The sequence below is a fragment of the Hippichthys cyanospilos genome, chromosome 14, assembly GCF_059441005.1.
Source record: "Hippichthys cyanospilos isolate Australia breed blue-spotted pipefish chromosome 14, RoL_Hcya_1.0, whole genome shotgun sequence".
Classification (NCBI taxonomy): domain Eukaryota; kingdom Metazoa; phylum Chordata; class Actinopteri; order Syngnathiformes; family Syngnathidae; genus Hippichthys; species Hippichthys cyanospilos.
The window spans coordinates 12,442,671-12,464,827 of record NC_142382.1 but is presented as its reverse complement, the minus strand read 5'-3'; the positions used below and the strand labels follow the sequence as shown (position 1 = coordinate 12,464,827).

The 22,157-nt window shown below is 39.6% G+C and overlaps 2 protein-coding genes across 4 annotated transcripts in view; both read right to left on the bottom strand.

Moving 5' to 3' along the window:
• Positions 1-3,595: 3,595 nt before the first annotated feature.
• On the bottom strand, positions 3,596-10,802 carry kbtbd11 (kelch repeat and BTB (POZ) domain containing 11). 2 transcript variants are annotated; one of them, XM_088433958.1, is made up of 3 exons: positions 10,328-10,801; positions 8,960-9,026; positions 3,596-8,836 (listed from the first exon to the last, which is right to left on the bottom strand). In XM_088433958.1, exon 3 carries the CDS (start codon positions 8,700-8,702, stop codon positions 7,044-7,046), a length of 1,659 nt encoding a protein of 552 aa, XP_088290084.1. In that variant the 5' UTR covers positions 8,703-8,836; positions 8,960-9,026; positions 10,328-10,801; the 3' UTR covers positions 3,596-7,043. The 2 variants fall into 2 exon arrangements, with proteins under 2 accessions (XP_088290084.1, XP_088290083.1); XM_088433957.1 differs by having other exon boundaries at positions 3,596-9,026; positions 10,328-10,802.
• A 1,827-nt stretch (positions 10,803-12,629) lies between these two features.
• arhgef10 (Rho guanine nucleotide exchange factor 10) overlaps positions 12,630-22,157 on the bottom strand; it is a 48,758-nt gene continuing 39,230 nt past the window's right edge. For both annotated transcript variants that reach the window (XM_088433506.1, XM_088433507.1), the window contains 2 exons: positions 15,595-15,717; positions 12,630-14,628 (listed from right to left, as the gene is read on the bottom strand). In XM_088433506.1, the coding sequence (XP_088289632.1) occupies positions 14,123-14,628; positions 15,595-15,717 (629 nt within the window). In that variant the 3' untranslated portion in view covers positions 12,630-14,122. The remainder of the gene's footprint in view (positions 14,629-15,594; positions 15,718-22,157) is intronic.

Here is a 22,157-nt window from a genome sequence, read left to right as displayed (position 1 = left end):
ATATTCCTTTACGGCTTGAAGAAGAAAAGGGATAAACTGTGGGGCTATGTGCGTAAAGCGAAATAGCATTTGCTCAAATGATGACAAGCTCAGCCAGGACCTATGTAAAACACACATTTACATTATGCCTTAAAAAAGGGCTACAACTCAAACTCACCACTTTTTTTTTCTCCAGTATAGGCTCATCAAACACAGAAGATACCTGAATGCTTTGATACAACAGCTATATAAACAAATCTCTCTGTACAATACAATACAATGGTCCATAAGTACACATTTTAATGACAGCTATTTCTTTTATTTGGGCTATATACTGTATAAAAAAAAAACTCATATGTACTAGAACATCATTTTTAATCATTTATAGAGAACAAGGGACAGGACTAGATAAGTTTTGTACTCTCCTCCTAAATATATAAATTGGACTGAACTATGATAGGTGATTGATATTTCTCTGATTCTGTTTATCTTGATGAACATTTAAACAAAAACAAAAATGTCACTGTGATGCTATAAATGTTTGGTATTGGATTGCATTTTGCACTGTACTCATGAACACCACAAGGATGCTACCTGACAGCTAAGGTAGTTTTTCCTTTTTCAGTGATTTGTATGTCCCAAAGCTATATGTCATGGGTGTAAAAGTGGTACCTTTATGAGTACTTTGTGAATACCAACTTGGAGAGTGACAAGCCCATAAAGGAACAACAACTTAAGAAGGGCTTCTAATTTTGGCTAATCTATTTCGGTACAAGAGGGGGTCAGAATTCATTAAACTGCACTACAGATCTCATTAGACGCAGCATAACTAAATTAAAACAAGTAAATGGAGATGACCAGTCAAAAGACTTTTAAATGACAGTATTACTTTGTAGCTGTGCTCATTAGCAAGCCTAAAGACCAGAGTACAAAAACGCAAGGGAATATTATTTCCAGGTTCACAAGTAACAATTTAATGCCAATCACTATTTAAAAACTGAAAAAAATACTTGAGATATAATTCCCAGGGTGGCTCAGTAGCGCAGTGAATAGCACGTCCGCCTCACGGATCAAAGGTGGGGTTCAAATCCACATGGCTCCGGCTTTCCTGTGTGGAGTTTGCATGTTCTCCCCGAGCCCGTGTGGGTTCTCTCCGGGTACTACGGGTACTAAAAACATGCATGGCAGGTGAATTGGACATAATAAATTGTCCTTAGGTGTGATTGGGTGCGTGAATGGTTTTCATCTCTGTGTGCCCTGTATTTGGCTGGCAACCAGTTCAGGGTGTCCACCGCCTACTGCCCGAAGCCAGCTGAGATAGGCGCAAGCGGTTCTAGAAAATGGATGGATGGATGGATACAATTCCCATAGCCGTCTTATACACTGTTTAATCAAGTCTTTTCAAGACTTCCATTGCACACCAGCATCAGCTAATGAGTAAATTGGTGGTGAGGTTAACCTTGTTCCGCATGCTGGTCGTCTGTGCTTATAATAGTTTTCTTTTGTTGTTTTTTTTTTTTTTTTAAATCAAAATAATCATTCATCCATCAATTACAACAGCTGTCTTTGTGCAGTTGGCGGAGGACATTTTGAACTGGTTGTCAGCCAATTGTAGGGCACACAAGGAGAGACAACCAACCATTCGCACACAACTGAGGAAAATTTAGAGTGTTCAGCAACATGCATGTTTTAGGGATGTAGGGGGAAACCGGAGTTCACAGAGAAATCCTATGCGGACATAGGAAGAACATGCAAACTCCAAGCAAGAAAGATGCCATCCTCATGTGGGGCTGTGTGCTAACTCCTCCCCCACTGTGCTGCCCCTTTAATAAAGAAGAAGAAGAAGAAGAAGAAGAAGAAGAAGAAGAAGAAGAAGAAGAAGAATTATCACCATCATCATCAGTTGCCAAGTTTTAGTGGTCAAAGATTGAGTTGAGTGAAGGGTCAACGTGTTAAAGCGCTGTCAATCATCTCCATAGCAACAACACGGGATGCAAATCGGTTCCACGCCTGCGTGATGACTTTACACAAAAGTAAAGAATCGAAATATATAATTAATTGTGCATGTTTCACACTTTGTTTAATTTCCCCCTTCATTTTAATCAAGCTAAGAAAACAATTTCCGAGGCTTCATCAAACTTGTCGAACAAAAACAGCTACAAACTCTGCTACATGCTTAGACTGCCCTCCAGTGTTGAACATTAGTATAGCAGTTTGGCATACAGACCACACAACCTTAATTTATTAATATAAAATGCGTATGCCGTCATAAATTGGAGAGATTTAATTCTTTTCGGTCGTTAGATTGTTATTTATCTCAATTAATTTTGGGTGGATAAACCACTCTGCTTAACAGTGGCCTACAATAAATTTTTTTCTTCTTTTTTTTTAAAATTCCAATTCCATTTTAATTCAATTCCAACACTAATAATGATACAGTAATTGGTGAGTAGGTCAAGTATTGCAGGACAGATTTTATCTTTTTTTTTTTTTTTTTAAATTCCAATTCCATTTTAATTCAATTCCAACACTAATAATGATACAGTAATTGGTGAGTAGGTCAAGTATTGCAGGACAGATTTTATCAAATTTTTCTACAAACTACTGAGAATTATTGTATCTCATTCTTATTAGACTGTCTATTTTTATTTTTTGAGAGTACAGTGTGTAATTTTATTTGAATTTTCTGATTTTTATTTTTAATTTATACAACCTGCACATGATTTATATGGCAATCATGGTTAAAGAACCAAAAATAAAATCCCTCAGAAAATACATGACTCTAGCTTTGAATCATGCCTCAGGACGTCAAAGTATGCCGTCAAAGAGTCCACCATCTGTACCATCCATATATCACAGGTTTATAACTTTTTTATTCTTTTTTTTAATACTTTCCCGAGGATTGTTGGTAGCTTGACGCGACGTCATATTGAATGTTGTGCTTCATACTCACAGGAGGCAATCGCAGAAGTGATTCGTACCCACAGGCGGCAATCCATGGGAAATATTCATGCACCGGCGTCGTGTAGTGAAGTTTCGTAGTCGTAGAAGTAACAGTTGTATTGAAAAGAAGTTTTTTTTTTATTTTTTTTTTTATTCATAGTCACAAGAAAAAATTAAAACCCACCCAATTTTGACTCTAATCACAGGAATTCAATCCCTCACAATTTTGACTCAGTCACAAGACAACATTTTAAACCCTCAAACTTTCGATTAGCATTCACAGGTAAGTATTTTGATTTGAGCGTTGAAAGCTAGTCCACCAAGAACGGGTATATTTCAACTGGCTCAGATTAGCTGACTCTTGCTTCCAGGTGTGGCTCGATTAGGAACATGTTTGTGTTTCCTGAAAGCAGATTCGTCACAAACCACATGGAAATTTGAACTGCCTAACGCAGGAGTGTCCAAACTCAGTCCCTGAGGGCCGGTATCCTGTTTGTTTTGCACGTTTCTTTCCATTAAAGTACAGTAGTTAGTTACAGTCGTTTTCTCGTGCATGTTAAAACGGCGGTCCTCAATTTGTCGGCTAGTGCAAAAATGCCCACTAGATGGTAGCATCTGGCTGTTTTTACATTGCAGCCATACAGGAGGAAAAAATAAAAAGTCAGATTTGAAACCCTTTTCAGACATCATTTTTATTCCAAGCATTTTTTTTTGACATAATCCAACACCTAAACGAGTAAACCCATTCCAAAGACTTTTACACTGTAAATTTGAACTTGGCATTACAGCATTGAGCTGTCATCACAGGAATTAAATGCATATCCATCATATCCATACTGAAAACAAATCCCACAAAAATAGAAAGGCCTGCCATCTAAAGTAGCAAAAACCACATCCAGTTTGTCCACGATCAACTGACTGCATTGAAACACATGCACATTAGCAGATTTTTGTTGCTGACAAATATATAAGCGTTCATATCAAAGTCACGTTGTGCTCTTGTTGCAGCAAATACTTTTCAAGACATTTCTTGAATAAAATAACTTATGTTATGCATGTAGAATACAGTTTACAGAAGGAGAGCCATACAGACCAGAAGATTCCGAACGGTGACGGCAGGAGCCATTGACAGTCTGACTGAAGCAATGTGGCATCTGATTTGACCTTTAAATATCACAGATAAACTGGGCACTGCCTCTGAGGTTGTTTTCTTCCGCGGACTTTCTAGTTTTTGTTCAACATCCCTGAAAGAGCTTATTAGCAGCCAACATGGTACTCTAAAAAACAAGAATACTTTCGATGAGTGCCAGAAACCCTAAAATTGCATTTATTCGTCACTTTCTAACTCGGCTTAACTATCTCTTTGGCAAATCTATATAAGTGCTGGAACATACTTACTCAGTTTGCAAAATGTTCATTTAAAAAAAGCTGATTCATGTGATTTTATGGCAAAGCTGTGGCCTAGTGATTCACATGTTTTATTCACAGTTCTGATTTTCTGGGTTAGAATCGCAACTCCGATGTTCCTGCAAGGTAGACAATTACTATGCCCATGTTAAAAAAATGATGAAAAATAGTTTCTCTATCTTTATAAATTAATTTGATTCAAAGCGCAACACTAGATTTTTTTTTAACTTTCATATTATTCACAAAAAATCGTTACTGTATATACAATCACTGTGATCGGTAGATTATAAAATGAAGCAGTATTTTCAAAAAAAAATCTAAAGTTAACATTATGAAACATTCGAGTTCACTAAATGTTTAGATGGAACCATGTGTACTGCTTTTGCACTAAAACAAAAAGTATCACATATTGTTATGCATTTAACAATCAGGCTAGAATTCTACTGGGCCAGTCCACTCGACATTGAATAAGGCAGTGTGCAGCTTTTATTTGTGAATAAAAAAGGTGAGTTTCGTGATTGATTGTTTTACTATTTGTATTCCTAATTGGTTGCATATGTGTGGTCACATCAGTTTGTTAGCATGTTATTTAGGAGAGCTAATACCATTGATGAGTCTGTGAAGGTGCTGAATGCAGTAATTTAAAACGACTCCATGATTATGTAAATGCTTGAAGGATGGTGTTGATGTTTTATGATCTTCTGTTTTCAATTATTTGGGTTATTGATATACCCAAAAGCTCTTTGTGGGGCGCCATCATTTATTCATAGATTTTTGGTAATTGAAAAGGGGCTTTGTTGCTATATCCTATGAATAGCGGGAATTCACTGGATGTGTATTGCCATTGACTGTAATGTAATTGATAAATGAAGAGGCGGTGCTACAATTAATTGATGAAACGACAATGACAAATCACTAAACAAATTAATCGATAGTTTCATTTGGAGACTAAAATTATTCAAATTCTCAAAATTTCAGCTCATTAGTAATATTCTCAGAATTTTTTTAGTCCTTTATGTAAGCGAACTGATGATCATGGTAATCAATTAAATTAGGATATTCACAAACATCTACTTTTACTTTGAAAATCAGTTAGCAATATGGTTGCCTATTTTGCGATGATATGGACCAAACCAGTAATCTAAAAAGTTCACTTTCAAATGTTCTGTCATTTTTTATTTTATTTTTTAAAGGAAATTCAAACATTCTTTTCCAAATCTGAATGCTCAAAAGACAAATCGATGAATGAAATAATCCTTAGTTGTGGCCCTAATTTGAAGCCTATCACCAACGATCTTATGTGGTATTTTGGTCCTTTTTGGCTCTTGTGATGATGCGGAAGAGTCCCACACAATGTCCATTTACCACATATCGGTTAACTTTAGGAAAATTAATGAGCATAAAAAAAGAATCATTTTTTTATCATTCGGAAAAACTCTACTCAGTATGGATGTGCTTTTACCAATACTGATTATGTGACCTCTGCGATTTGCTTCTGACAACTTCAAGCCATCTTTCATCCAAAATCAGCTCAGAATTCCTCCAGCTCACGTAGATTAACAGCTGTTTAGAAAGAGAATGGTGGCTGGCTATTGTGACCTTGTCCTTTTCAGGTTGAGTAAAATACTGCTCTGTATCCATTATTGACATTCCAGTCATCAAGGGTCAAGCCCTACAGCTGTGTCATTTGCATAGAAGCCACATCGCATCATTCATCGGCACATTTCGAAACTAAATGTCAATAAGTCCACACGGTGTGAATAATATCAGATCCGAACACACAAGTGCACCAAACAACATCAGCCAGAATTAATTTACTAATTTACTATTACTTCCATCATACTTATATTGTTACATTCACCCAGCGCTAGGGATGGGACGAGACCTCGTACGACGAGATCTCACAAGATTAGAACACAACAAGATTTCTTTTATTTGGAAGTTGTTCTTGTCAGCAGACTTGCCTGACTTGTCTTTATACTGAACCACTGTTGTTCCCAGAGTCAACTCCTTGTGTTGCTGACAGCCTGACACAGTTGCCGTTCCTAGTTACCGTTTTTTGCACAAACCAGGCTGACTCCAAATTGTGTTCTGTGGGTGTGACATCATTTGGCCTCATTGACAAAGATATGTATATGCATTATGTCTGGCTCAGCTTTTTCACCACAGTAAGTCCGTCTGGGTACTGTTTGATGTTTTGCTAAGACGTCACATGGTGTTTTTGACTTTTATTCATGCAACTTGCTTGAGAAATGGCGTTTGAGATTTTGGACTTAGGGTCATTCAGTGGCCACTTCAGAGGGACGCAAAATGGAGTTGCCCACCCCTGGTCTAGACTTTCCGGAGGTTGTTTTTCACAAATCCAAAAGTAGACGTTTCTGGCTTCTGAATATTTTGTCAACAACTGAAATCTTATATCCCAGGCATATTCGTTTTCATCAAAACACATCACACAGTGAAAAGAAAACATTTTGAGAACTTGGAAATGAATAATAGGCATTATATGCGAAAATCTTGTCTCATTCTTGTGGACTTTATCTCATGAGACATCTCATCTCGTCGGATTTGTGTCTCATCCCATCCCTACCCGAAACCGAAAGTTCCTTTTTAAGGCTTATCTCCGCAGAAATATGAAATTGCCATGCAATACACACATTCTTTTGCAAACAGGCATTGACATTGATGCGGACAGCTGACACACAAGACACGGCGTTCTAGTTTTGTAATTCTGGATTGCACCCGGTCGTCACTTTCTCAGGCTTTTCGGGCAAAGTGAGCACAAAAGGAAAGAGAAGGCCTTTGGCTTCGAGAGGCGCCCTCAGCGGCTCCTCCACAAAGAAGGCGTTTTCCTCCTCCACTATGAACTGAAGAGTCTGGCTTTTGTTCACACAGTAGATGCAGTTGCCGACCACGGCGCACCTGAATGGCAACGAGCTGCCGAGCCTTTGCGACGCGCAGTCCTGCCACATTTTCACAATGCTGTTGTATTTGAACACGTTGATGCCCTGCTCGCGGGTCACGTCGAAGCGGTAGATGAAGCTCTTCAGCGCCACCATATCGGTGGACTTCTTCCTGCTATTGTTGTACGGGCACTCCTGCCACTCGTCTCTCTTGGTGTCATACTTGAGGAGGCGGTAGAAGAGAGAGCCCCCGGACACGTAAAGCTCCCCGTTGCAGGTCGTGGCTTCGTGAGCTACCGCGAAGGCTCCCTTGGGCAAAGGAGCAACCGCGGTCCAGCGGTCCATACGGGGGTCGTATTTTTCCACGGTAAACAAACACTCCCCTCCGATCGCATACAGGTAGCCATCCATGGACACCAGCTTTAGTTGGGCACGAGCTTGCGTCATGGGTCGGATCTCAGCCCATTGGTTTGTTCTGGGGTTGTAATAGAAGACCTTGTCTGATACCTTTCCCTTGTCCCCGTAGCCCTTTATCCCACCCGCCACAAACAAGTAGTTATACATAGTGCAGATCCCACAGCCTTTAGTGTTGACATCCTCAGGCATGGTTGTCAAAGCTCTCCAGTCGTTGGCCGCCTCGCTGAAGGAGTAGATGGTGTGACTCTCCTCAAGAGACCCCACCGACAAGGGGCTCTGGGGACGGCTTCCGCAGCGGCTCGGAGGTCGGCTCCCAACGCGTTCAAACACGTCGTTTATCTCAGCCGCCATGAGAGTCTTCCTCCCTTCCATTCTCTTCTTCAGGACCAGATCGCGCTCGGACCCGGTCAGACGGCCGTACACGCAGGGGTCCTTGAGGATCTGCAGGAAGTTGTCGCTCATGAACCCGTAGGCAGTCTCCTTCAGTTCGCTAAGTCGTTGCTTTTTAGCGATGCTCAGAATCTCATAGCAGTTCGCCGCTGTGATTTGTTCTGTCATGCGGTCCATGGCTGCCTGGACTGCGCAAGGGATCTGGAGGATTTTGGCCCCCGTGATGACGTCTACGACATTGTCCTTAGAAACATTCATCCGGGAAGTGTAAACATAGTCGATAAGGGTTGACAAAGTCTTGTAGCTCATGCCCTTCACTTTGAGGATGTTTCGCGACAGGCGGGCTTTGAAGTAGTCACTCTTTTCTGCCAGGACGGACTTGTGAGCGTTGATGGTCTGACCGCCAACTTCGATGATTAAATCAGGCTCAGTTCTACCAGACAACGAATCGACAACAACTGAGCTGCCCTCGGGGTTGCATGATAGGTCTGATTGATTTGGAACTGGTTTAGAATCTGCAAAGCATGACTCTTTTGCTCTTGCACCATTGGGAATTTGACCGCCAGAACAGTTTGATTGCTTATTGGACACGCTAGCGTCCACGTGAGATGGAATGTCCACTTTGTCCTTTTCTTTGGAGATATGAAGCATATTTTCACTAGCCATGTATGAGCCGGGACCTTTTTGACAATCTCTATGGTTGTTTTCAGTTATTACTCTTCCGTCTAGCAGGTATTCCTTCTCAAACACCGTAGGGACTTCGAAATCAGGGTTGTCCCCCAGGAATCCTTGGACAAAACCTGGATGCAAATCCCTGCCCTTGTCAGTGTTTGCCGCGAGGTTGACAGTGTGGCGGATGACATTGGCCTCGATTGCGGCGACTCCTCCGAGCCCTTGGCCTTCGGTCATCCTGATGTACTTACTTTTGACGGTGAATGCGGTCCTTACTGATCATGCTGCTGGGTAGATAAGTCTCGATTTTTCTGCCACCTACATGGATGGGAGAAAACATGACTCAATAAGATGCAGTTGCTAACGGCCATTTTTGTTTTCTTATCAAAACAGAAATGCCATTGCAATGCTGTGTAATACCTAAAAGGCATTGCTGTCTCATCATTTTCACCTAATAAATATGTATAAATGATGCCATTTAAAACGAGATTAGTGCAGGATTCACATAGTCAAAAAATAAGGATTAAAGTATGATGACAAGAAGAGATGTTGTATTTCATTTTACTTTCTACTTCATTTTGGTGACGTGATTTGAGACTACCCAAGCAGCATTTGGGAGAGAGGACACCTTGGACTGTATCTGCCTGGCGAAGCTATGAACAATTTAGTTTACTTTTTACTTAATATGCATGCTTTAGACATGTGGAAAACCTAGTATCCAAACATGCAAAGTAACCCAACTGACAATTATTCATGAAACTGATTAATCAACAAATTAACTGATGACAAAAAAAATGCAGGTTGGTTTTGTCTGCAACGTCAGAAAAATGTCAAAAAGGTTGATTTTTTCTTTACAAAGTAATGCCTAATGAAAACGGAAAAAACATTGAGAAGCTGAAATGATGAAAATTTGGATAATGTTAGATTAATCGATGTCTAAAAATCATTTTGGATTAATTAGGTAATCTAATTCAACTGTGAGGGGAAGATGAACCCTAGTACATTGAGTGATCCGCAAAGTTATGAGATCGATATCTAAAAATATACTAAAGAGTCTTGGTTCAAGTCCTATTGAACACAAAATAGCAAATATTGTCATTGTTGTAGAAATGCTAATCTGTTTCCAGGCTGTTTTTGAGCACGGCACCAGACAGATATAGATAAATAAAATAAAATGTACAATACAGTTTGAATTGGATTTCCCTTTAGGTAAGTAATCAGTATGATGAATTATTTTAATTAAATTATATACAGATAGAAACAGTTGCCTCTTATGCTCAACATTGCTGTGTCCACAATTTATTTATATATATATATATATATATATATATATATATATATATATATATATATATATATATATATATATATATATATATATATATATATATATATATATAAATGAGTATTTAGTGCGCATGCGCAAGGCGAAATTGCTTTTTAAAATGACATGGGGGGAAAAATGTTAGATTAATCGAAGTCTAAAAATCATTTTGGATTAATTAGGCATTCTAGTTCAACTGTGAGGGTCAAATAATAAGTGGTCAAATGAAAGATAGCCTTGTAGCAACCTTAAAATAATTCATATTTACGTCCACACAAAATTACACGCCACCTACCTGTGATTCCGGGCTGTGATTAAAGCGTTCGCAAGCAGAAATCCTTCCAAAAAAATCTCCGTTACGTAAAGGCTCCACAACCCTGAGCAAGCAAGTCACCCGAGATGACTTTATCTCATACACGTTCTCGACCTGATTCCGTCCACCCGTTCACCTCTTAAGCCACCCGATCCAATGAACGTCTTGTCTTCGGTCCCCGGGAACGCAAGTCTCCCGCGGCCGAGGCGAGGCGAGGCGAGGCGCGGCTGAAGCGGCGGTCGAACAGCAGACACCCCTTCCTGGTGGGCGCACCTCCCTCACCAGCTTCCTCGCGTGACCATCCAACTCAGAAAATGTGGCGAGTGTCCTCATGCATTGGACACGTCCAGCATTGACAGCATGACTCGTAAGGGGATGTCTTCGAGTTTTTTTTTTTTTTTTTCGAGCCGTACAGCTGACTATAGCTCTAAACCACGCCCCTTCGGTCTTAGTATTAACCCTCAACTGTACAGGCTAAAGCTCCATCTGTTGGACGCGTGCAAGATACATTCGTCATCGCCTCCCCCCCCTCCCCCCCGGTACCCGCATGGGCGAGTTTGATAGGACTGCGCCATAAATTGCATTAATCTTAGACATTTATTTATACTTCCGACGATCAAATGTACACTCACCCCACCGGCACATATGACAAAATATTCACACATTTAAAAGGGTACTAAAGTTACGTTTACCTTTTTAAGCAGTAAAGAGTGTAATTTTTGTCCATTGCTAATGTGATAAATATTTGCAATATACAGTATATCTAAGTTTTATCTATTTTTTTTCATTAATTTCTTAAGTTTTTTTTTTTTTTTTTACTAGTTTTAACTGAAAATTACATCACATGTACTCATGGGTCAGGTAATGACCAATCACGGGTCCCAGGGACGGAACAAAATCCCCCACACCCCCCCCCCCCACACCCCCCCCCTCCCCCCACCCGGTGGAAAATTTTGGTATTTGTGGTTTTTCTGCTAATTTTACATGGACACAGTAGTCTTTGGCTCTTGATATCTGCCATTATAGTTATAAAAACAGCATTTTTACCTTTAAATTTGTCAAAATATTTTGTTATTTCATTTCTCTTTTTTTTTAAACAGTGGGAGCCTGAAGCATATTAGTCTTGCATAAGTTTTTTTTTTTTTTTTTTTTTTTTTTTAAGCGGTCGCTGTGCCCAGTAAATGGTTAAATATGTTAAATTGCTTCTCCGGATCAGTTCCATCATGGGCGTTAGAGCTCCTTGGTTGATGTTTTGATAAAAGACCTATTTATCAAAAAGGGGCATCAAAATGTTTCAATGGGGTGATCGCAGCACCTCAGTAAGGGGTGGCATTCCCAATCAGGTTTTCATGGACTAAAATAAATTTTATATGCATTTAAATGTAAAAATGCAGTTAATCTAAATGATTGATCTTAGAAAATTGGATGAATGTAAAAATGAACATTTTCACCAAGGTGTTGCCATGACCACGTGAGCAGCATCCAATTGTGCGATCTTATTCTCTCCTGTCAACTCTATCTGGATCTGCCCCCGGAAATCAGCAGTTTTTTTTTTTTTTTTTTACTTGTGCCTCACTGATCACTGAAAAACTTTCATAGCAACTGGTGTGCCTAAGTATAAATAGAAGTGAGCCACGGCGAGGGCATCACACTACCAGGCCTATGCGATTAGGAGGTATTCAGATGGGAGGTTTAAATGGCAGACATATTCTGAGAACAAAAGCAGGCTGGGGACAGATGTGTGCACACAAATGAGCGTTTCCTTGGAAACCTGAGGGTCATACGCACAACAAGAGCCTCGGTATTGTCTATATGAGCCACCAGATCACATGAGTTATTGTAGTAATGCCACATTACACCACTAGAGAAGTCCAAATTTGTTATACATAATGAATAGATCTGATTATATTATTATCTTAGCAGAAGATATTACGAGCTATGAATCGTAGTATTTGGAAGTCTGGCGCTGATCTCGCCCCTTGATCGCCAGTGAATAGGGAAAATGGTTGCGCAACAGTGGATGTGGGCGTTCAGAGTGAGAAAACGGCTTGACCCGCTCTGCTCAGCAGTGGGAGAAATGAGGAATGAAATCCCAGAGGCGCTGCATCAGGCTCCACTCACCTACCTCAGGCACATGGCTAGTTCCAACATGTAGTAAAGGCATCGTCACTGAAGAATTACTTTGTTCTTCTTCCTGAAACTTCTTCTGTTTCTCATCTAAAGACCCGTGTATTCGAATATAATTTAATTTCTGAAAATGGTGCCACCTTTTCAGACAAGGACGTATCAATAAAACAAGGTTTATATATTGATTAGGAATGTAAGTACAGTTCTATACAAAAGTATCCATCAACAAAATAAAAGTAAGGTTTACAGTATTAAATATTGTTAGCTGAGAAATGTAAGATTCGGGGCTGAATAAAAAAAATAAAAAGACCTTCCATGTCAATGACAAATAATTTTCCATTCTTGAAGACTGGCCAGCCAGACATCCTAGTCTTTTCACGGGATTTAAAAAAAAAAAAAACAGTCAACATTACTTCACCTTTTTATCCATTTTCTCTGTAAATGCAAAAGTGGAAAAACTGTGCCATTTCCGTATGATATTACATATTACTCAAAAATATATTTGTCTTATCTCCACCAAAACGCTTAACAAACAATCCTGAGTGAACTCCACCTCTACCTCTACCTCAACAAGTCTTGACATATTTCTTTAAACGTGATCCTAAATGTTTACATAACAACCACATTGTAACTCCACATGCCTCATGCAGATAAATATAAAGTTTCAACACTGTTTTACAATCCATACAAAGTAAAATAAATGGCATGTGAAATGAGCCTGCAGTATGCTTTTACACAAGCGTCTGTCTCGCTTCATTAAACATTGAAAAGATCATTAGGAATACTATATAAGAGGCAAGTATTGTTATTGTGGTTTAAATGTGGCATTTTCTTTGTTACCATTGAGCCATAATCATTAGGATAAAACATCTGCCTGATGTGTTTGGGAAATCCACTGGATATGAAAATCTACACACCCCTGTTCAAATAAGATAACTCTTTTCAAAACCGTGTAAACAATTCACATGACCTATAACTGCAGGACGCAATTGGGGAAAAAAAAAATCTGAAAAAATAATTCACCTTATGGAGGGCTTTCAATAGCTTCTGCACAATCAACAAGTCTTCCCCCTGAATCTGAAGCCTACTTCGTTCAAACTGAGATGATATAAAGGCTGAGAAAAACCTTTGAAGGTGCTTGACGCTAATTAGATGAGAGGATTTGGGTACAGAGAGCATACAGTATTGAAATTTACTTTTTTTTGAATATCGGTTGTTTTTGTCTTTATGCTATTCTCATTGAAACTGAAACAAATAAAGGTTTGAAAACTTCTGGTGAACTAACATAACATACAAGTTCCACTTTGCGCAACAATTTATTGAAATTAATGGACATTCACCTTGATTTTTTATATTGTTGGCACTGTATTATTGCATGATTTATGTGAATGTGTTGCGCCACCATTTGTGTTCATATTGCATATATATTGAAGTTGCCTCTAAAGACTCAGCTATCAGGTTTTTGAAATTGATCATGCTTTTATTGTTTTAGTTTGCAAAAACTGACATCTGAACAGGGGTGTGTAGACTTTCTTTTTAAATTCACTATATGTGTGACTGAAATAAGTCATGAGACAGTTGTAAAGTTATTAAATATTCTATATACTGCTTACTGGTAATTCAGTTCAGTTTCACTGGTGAATTGGTGTGTCACATGTTGAGCAAAGGAATCTGCCAAATCATGATGGTTGAGGTGTTGTCCTCATGGCGTGACTGTTTGGTCTTTTTGTTCACCCTGCGGTGGCCCAAACCTCCAGAAACCACCAGGAGAGAGCTGACATCTACTTTGCTGCTGCGGCGGCCTCTCTGGGAGTGAGCCGGGTCATGGAGTACGTCATAGAGGGCCCCATCCTCGGGACCGTGCTCCAAGGAACCTTGGGATTGGAGCAAAGAGCCGCAGGATGAAGACGACAGTGAGTCCTGGAGAGCCATGGCGGTGCAGCCTGCCTCTCCCAGCCATACTCCTTGGCCCTGAGGCAGGGTGGAAGTGGAGTCCGTGCGGGGCAGGGAGCCCTCTCCGTCCTCGGGCTCTACTGGGTGGGCTGACGCTGAGGAGGTGGGGGATGGGAGGTCCGAAGTTCGGTTACACACTGCTGTGGCCACAGTTAGAAACTTAACTGGGCCGTTGTGAGCGTGCAATGAGACCATGCCTCGACCTGAAGACACACATGACCTCTTTTTAGCATTACCATAACATCTAAGCGAAATTTGTATTAGCCTCTCTGTGGCATTTTGCATTAGATGTTAGTTAACTAGCAGTTTTTTTATACATCCACGCTTTTTCTATAGTCGCTTATCCTCACTAAGGTTGATGAGGATGATGATGAAGATGAAAAAATTGGAAGAAAAAAATACTTACCCGAGTGACGGAATGCTCTAAATTGGCTATCAGGTTGTCCTTTGTTTTAATGGCTAGCATTACAAAAGTTAATGATAAGAATTTCTACAAGAGTATAAATAATTTAATTCTTTTTATACTTTTGCATTTAGTTAAATCTCATAAAGACTCTTTATCTGCTGCTTCAACTTTCTCTTGCCTCCCTCCTCACACACTTGGAAGGAGGCTAGCCGATGTTGTTGCTGTTTGATTTTATACTGACCAACTGGGGCAAGATCTAAAGTGGACCACTTTTGGAGACGCAGTTATGGAGAAGAGTTCTGCCTCAACTGACCGAGCCAGATCCTGAGGAACAACCCCTTCCGCAAAAGCGCTTCCCGCAACGCATTATCTCTATTAAACAGACAGTCATGTTGTCCTATTTAACTTTGTAGACCAACACGTTTTGCTTTAAACGTTGCCCACTAGGCATCCATTGCAACTCTTTTGGCCTATATAAATAAATTTGACTCAACTTAACTGAACTGACAAAGTAACCAATCAGGTCATAAAGTGATTCAATCCATTAAACTCACTGAAAATATTTATTTGTTTGAAAAAGTCAGTTAAGACTAAAACTCACTGAAAATATTTATTTGTTTGAAAAAGTCATTTGAGACTAAGACTACAAATGACAAGACTTCAAAACTTGAGCCTCGTTCAAAGAAGCACAAAAAAAGACAAGACAATGCTAAATGCTCAGAAAAATTCACAAAGAAAGGTCAATATGTTGGACCTGTATTACCTGTGACCTTGGGGATACCCTGTAGTCTGGGGACTGAGAGGGCCACTGTCACACCCAGATTGGTTCCGACGAGCAGCATACCATGGCAAACCAATAAACTGCTGACTGACACTCTCTGGTTCCCTGAGGAAAAACGCAAGCCTGATGTTAGTTCACTTATGTAATATATACAGTATATCGACTGTTGGACCTCACATGTGTTTTGCTCATGCATGAATATACTATATGGCCCAAGGAATTGAAGCACACAACTGATATAGAAATATGATATTGAGGTTTGGAGAAGGTCTTCTTAGCTGTAACATGACAAGGCGCCATTAAATGAGTTTGGTGTGGAAGAACACCTCTGAGATGAACTAGAGAAGAGACTGACCCAATGTTCAAAGCTCCCCATAGATTCTCCAGAAGGGTGGGAAGCTGTTTTGTTTTGTACAAATAGTGTTTTGTGAATCTCCAGTGTTGAAGAGGCCACTTCAGCAGGCTATAAAATGTTGTTTGAGGAAGGTGAGTCTGCATATTTTTGCAGAGATGAGGTTTATTTATCTCCAAGGCAACACCAAAAAGATCCTGCATAAATGTAGCTCTTTTCAAGCCTCGGTTACACAAAGAAACACAAGAGTGTTACATAACAGAATGGCTGATGTGTAATACTGTAATTAAGCAACAAGCAGAGCCTCTATTCAGGGAAGCTTGTGGCCGCTATAGTAGAAACAATGGCACCTGTTTGTTTTCCCTCTTGCTCAGAAATATCAGTGCAATGCACAGTAAAGTCAAGAGTGCTTCTCGTGATTACAGCTGTGTTCATAAAAGGGCGGCAATAAAGCCTGACATGTTGACAGCTTGTGGGAGTGGAATTTGACATCACAGATATGAGCTTTGTCAGGACGGCAAATATCTACGATCCTAACAGGGGAAAAAAAGGGTTTTATAGTTTTATGGTGGGGGGCAATGCTGTCATGAGTCATAACTGTGTTAACAAGCTTGACTTGAATTTCCTCCTTCACAGTAATCCTCTTTGACTGGAGGAAAAATGGTTTCCAGTCCTTGTAATGGACCCCCCTGACTTGAGGTGACCCCTTACATGGGGCACACCAACCGCTCCGGCATGGCTCTGGGAATCACGCAAGAGAGGCAGCCAGGTACACTCCTCTCTCCAAAGTCTAGCTGAGGACAGAGAATTTTAGCCACAGGTGCTTCTGTTGATGGTCCGAAATGGGCAGAAAAACACATTACCAGGTGGGGGAGCTTGGTCAACGTTCCCCTTCCATAATATTTGGATTTCCCCACCCAGAGGGTGAACTAAAATAAATCCAGAGTGAACATCCACACGATCCCACTTTGATCCGCACTTAGCTCTGACAAGCAACAGCAGGAGGGAGGAGTAAATCTCTCATACTACAATATCACACAGTACAAGCAATTTAGTCACACTAAGAATAACGGGACCATTTGTGCAATTGTGATTCTATTTCTATGGGTGGGGAAGACACCATTCTTTTGGATTAGATTTTTAAGCTGATAAAGTGCTCTGTTTTGGCTATTAATGTGTACAATTTCATTTTTTAATCGGGGTGACTGAAGCCCAATTTTGATGAAGTGGTAGAGTTTTGTTCATGGTACAGCTTGGGTTCATGCAGTTGTTAAGTGTTTTTACACAGTCCCTTGTGCTGTGGATACGGACTAAGACTTGTAGACGTTTTAAGCAATGTTTTCATGACACATGAAACGGTTTTATATGTTCCCCCATTATTTGATCATAAATTGTAAAATGGGTCACGTCCAAGACATTCAGCTAAGATTTACTGTGCAAAACAGTTTTTCAGCACCTTTCTTTTTGATATTGACCAATGCGGAGTTAGACACACTGCAGTGTTTAACTGGCCCATATCTGAGTGTAACAAAAATCGATTAGAACTGGAAATTCGTATTTGATTTGAACATTGGTGCACAGCCTAATGAATTTATCTAAATATAGCTCGAACCAGCCCATGGCCCAGTTAAAAATTGGTTTTATGTTGCTGATGCACCTGATTGAAAATGTCTTATAAGATAGACAACTAAAATAATTCACTTGCAATTGATTCATTGCTACCAGTACAAAATGACCTGTTTTGATAAGTGGCTAGGATGATGATGATGATGACGATGATGATGATGATGATGGATGGATGGATGGATGGATAAGAGTACTTGAAAACTATTCCCTTCTTTGAGTCACATGAGTCATGTCGCAATTATGTCCAACAGCGCTTTGAGTTTGTGAGGGAAATGCATGGAGTTAAATGCAATGGCAGACCCGGACAAAATATACAACGCTCCGGTCAATTTTAAGTGTAAACTGCACAAGAAATTTGGATTTTATAAGAGCAATAAGGAAAGTAATGGATCGACGAGTCGCCATATTCAACGACCGTAAAACAGTGCTAGTACACTGTACAACAAACCGATGCACTTATTTGGCATGGCGGCATGGATTTGGCAAGGAAAAGGCTTTCATACCTTTCACAGACAAAGACATACAACCAAAACTCACCCACCTTTCAACAAGAGGAAAGGTAACAGTGGCTTCAATAACGGATGTCGGCAAAAGTAGCAAATATATAGAATTAGATGTAATACAAAACAAAACACAATACAAACCAGAGCTCTTTAACAGACTTCTGGCAGATTTATAAGACTGGGAAGAATTCAGGAACCCTGGCGTCATTTTGATGATAGATTAAAAAAAAAAAAAAAAAGGAACAAACAAAAAAAAACAATAGGAGTGTAAATGACAAGCCATCATTTACAACCCCCCCAACTCAATGTTTGTCTGATTAAAACATGCATGGCTGCCTTTTTAGGTCACACAGCAGCAGACAAAGGCACACCAAGTGTACACCCAGCAACGCGACTGCCACCATTCACTCACTTTCTTATAAACATTCTATCCAACAATGTGATTAAGCCAAAACAACAAAGACATGTGAGAGCTACCACAGAATGACTCCAAAACATGAGCAGCACTTAGTAAGGCCTAAGCATGAAAATGACTGCTATTACAGCATATTATGCCAAGGAGCTTCTAAGGCAATCCTAAAAACCACCAAATAGAAATGGAGGGTAGAGCAATTGCTCCAACATGTGTGAACATGAGAAGGGCAAATTGAAAGTGTGACTAAGTGAAGCAATCACACAGACAACACCCCAATTTTGCTGCTATCACTAAAGTGCTCTGTCCGCACACATAATTCCTTCCATGCACACACTTCATGCCTACATTATTTTATTTATTTGGATACTGTGCACATTTGGAGCCAAGCATAAGCCATTCAGGGAAGGGAAGGGAGTCAACCAAGATTTTTTTTTATATTTCCTTTGGCATTGTTTATAAAAAATTAAGGCCTGAAGAACATAGATTTTTTTAGGTTAATCCGATTTTTTTGGGAAGGAAAAAAATGGCAGATATCTGATTAATCGGCCAATTAATTAAAAAATAAAATAAGGCCTGAGCTACACCTAGCCGGGGGGTTTTGCAAACGAGCAGTACATGTCTCCATTTTGCCCTATTTGCTATACGTGGCCGGCCTTTTTTTCATCAAAGTCGAACGTTTCAAAACCTCCGGTCAAAGTGGAGATTTGCCCAAGTCCTTGGTTTCGTGGTTGCATGTGAGCAGCTTCAACGGACCCTTACTGTATACAACTGCTGGAAATGGATAAAGTGTATTAAACTAAAACGAAAAATCATTGGGAAAATATCAGCCATTTGGCCCATTATTGTTGCAGATAGTTGAAGTGAACCAAGCGGCCAATTTAGTTGGCGGACTAATTGTCGTGTGTTGGGCCCTTATAAAAACACAAATCAATGTTTGTGGTATTTATTTGTGATTTGGTATTGTGAAATTTGTTGATGTAATTGCCAGCAAAAATTAAACTTCCCAAACATTCTCCCTCGCTGCCTGCCTTATTAACACCCACTTGTAAAGCTCAACAAAGGCCGTTACAATGATTAGTCTCTGTATTCCTTGTGCGCATACATTTATTATCACAATAACTTGAAAAAAAAATAGCACTGTTTCGAATCTACTCAAAAATGGACTCCTGCTTTAGATGCTTGCTGTATTTGTCTGTTTCCACATTGTACAACTACAACCTTTTTTGGTCTTTGAGGTTCCAGTGTAATTAGTCTGTCTACTAACTTGGGTTAAAAGAAGTTGCAGATCAAGTGCAAATGACGTACCCTTTCTCTTACAGCCAACGCCAGCACTCTAATTACACCAAAGATGATGCACAGGCAGCACATTTACTCATCTAATTTTGTCCTACAGTACAACTTGTGGTGATAAATCCCCTGGAGTGAATTCTGTAAAAGTCTAGATAAGAATAAACCTGGAGGAGCAAAGTCTTCTTCATGCAGTGTTGTTTGTCAGAGAAACCAGCTTTGGCTTCACTTGCATGGGTCCTATTAGCCAACAAGGGCAGTGAGCACCCACAAAAGACTTTTTTTTTTTTTTTTTTATTCAGATGTCTCTGAAGAAGAGGCCTACCCATTTGTAACAACGAGGTTACCACTAGACCAGGTGAACACAAAAGCATTTAAACCGCTCTCTTCAGCAAAATAAACTGTCTCAATTTTAATTTGAGTCAAGAAATCTGTTTTCTTTACAGTCACAGGTATGAGGCAGCTTTTTCTCTTTGTTTTTTTCAAATTTCCGCCAAAGTATTGCATATCATCTCCACAAATCTATACACTTTATGACTTGTTATTGGACTTTCATGTCTTATGAAATGATACTGGATGTGAAAGAAATGCCAGATGTGCAAGAGGAAACCCCAGAAAACTGCAGACTTCTTTGAGCCAACTAGTTTGAATTATTACTCTCATCTTGTGCCAAAAGAGAAGCAAATGCCATTAAAGCTGTCTAAGTCACCGTGCTGTTGCTGATGCTGACAAGGGCTAGAAGAACAGAACAATTGCAGACAATCACAGCACATGCAATTGCATGAATGAGATGTCATCATGCCAGAAATTACAAGACACACACATCCTAGAGCATGTGTGAAGTGTAATCTCCTGATTGTATTCATTCTTTGAGGTGCCGTGTTTTTAGGTCAAGGCTGATGTAACGCAGAGGATTAAAAGACCCAAAGTAGCAGCCAGCTTCTCTGATGACTTCAGCATGGGGCATTTACCATGCTGACATTTAATTTGATTTGCGCTAGATGTTGTCAGCAAGAGTTTGACTTAGCCCATGTGTTGTATTTTGACAATATTCGGATAATTTTCTTCCACACTTGCGGTATTTTAAACAAGGGATGTAACACTCCTGGTAACTAAGTGGTTGTGCCATGTTGAAATTTGAAAGTTGTCAGCATCTAGGTGAAATTTCAGCTCCCTAGCGTCTTCTTTCAATGTTTTTCCTGTGATATGAAATTGATGTAAAGATCAGACGCTTGGACAAAACACCTCACAAGGGTTAAACCTATGTGGCAGCAGAGTTGTCCTCGTTCATTGTAAGGAAAAGAAAACAGTATCTTTTTAAAAAGATAGAAAGCTTTGCCCATGGTTACCTTTGTTGTGATGACCTTATGAACCTATATGTATAGCTTTACATGCTTAAATAAGAACAGAGTACAGAAGAGCAATCATGGCAGAATGACATAAGGTATGTAAATTGGTATTTTAAGAGGGAACTAAAACTGTTGCACACATCAAAACACTCTCATTTACTGGTAATTCTATATTTGATTTGGGGAAAGAACATTTGACTTCAAATGTGCTCAGCAATCAATTATGATGATTGTTTCCAACTGTGCACGAGGGTTTTCATGTTTCTGACTCTGTCTGAAACCATAGCTACCTAATGGTGCATGTATTACCAGTTTGAACATTAAATATCCTGTCTTAGTAGCATGTTCAATGAAATATAAGTTGATATCATTGGAATTAAAATTTGTACAATATTTTAACCAGCGATGTTGTTGACTGAATGCTTTTACTCTTGAGTTTGTTACTTAGATCTTATTTTTTTTTTAGGCGTTAAAAAAGGACCCTATGGGGTCAAATGTTTATAGAACATTACTGAATAGAGTGCAAATTAAAGGTTACTCATTCAGTGTTTGGACTGAAAAGGCCACAGAAAGAGGATGAGGCAATAACAAACCTGCTATGGACGCAGAATAAGCACCTCCACAGATGTATAATTACTGACAAGCACCAAGAAAGAGAAACATGGAATCACTGTCTATGAATGTGTCTGCTTTTGAAAAATATTACTGTATGTGGCAAAATGATTGACATTAGAAGAGACAAGAAGAGAAATCTGGTGTTGCTCTTTTACAAATATTTTGGCAATAATAATGATTTTGTGTATCACAGTTTTGAAAATCAGTATGGGTTAAAAATAGGGCTGGGGAAAAAAGTCAGCCAAGTCAACTCTCAAAATAGGTTGACTAAAAATATTTTCCTCGACGCTCCGCCAGAACCATGTTTGTGCCACCATTTTCGACTTGGACCTTGCAGATGCACGCGGTGTTGCAATGGCGGCCACAGAGATAGAACCCTCCAAATAACACAAGTCTGG

Excerpts from the sequence above, each read along its gene's own strand:
- kbtbd11 (XM_088433957.1), bottom strand. The coding sequence starts at position 8,945 with ATGACCGAAGGCCAAGGGCTCGGAGGAGTCGCCGCAATCGAGGCCAAT.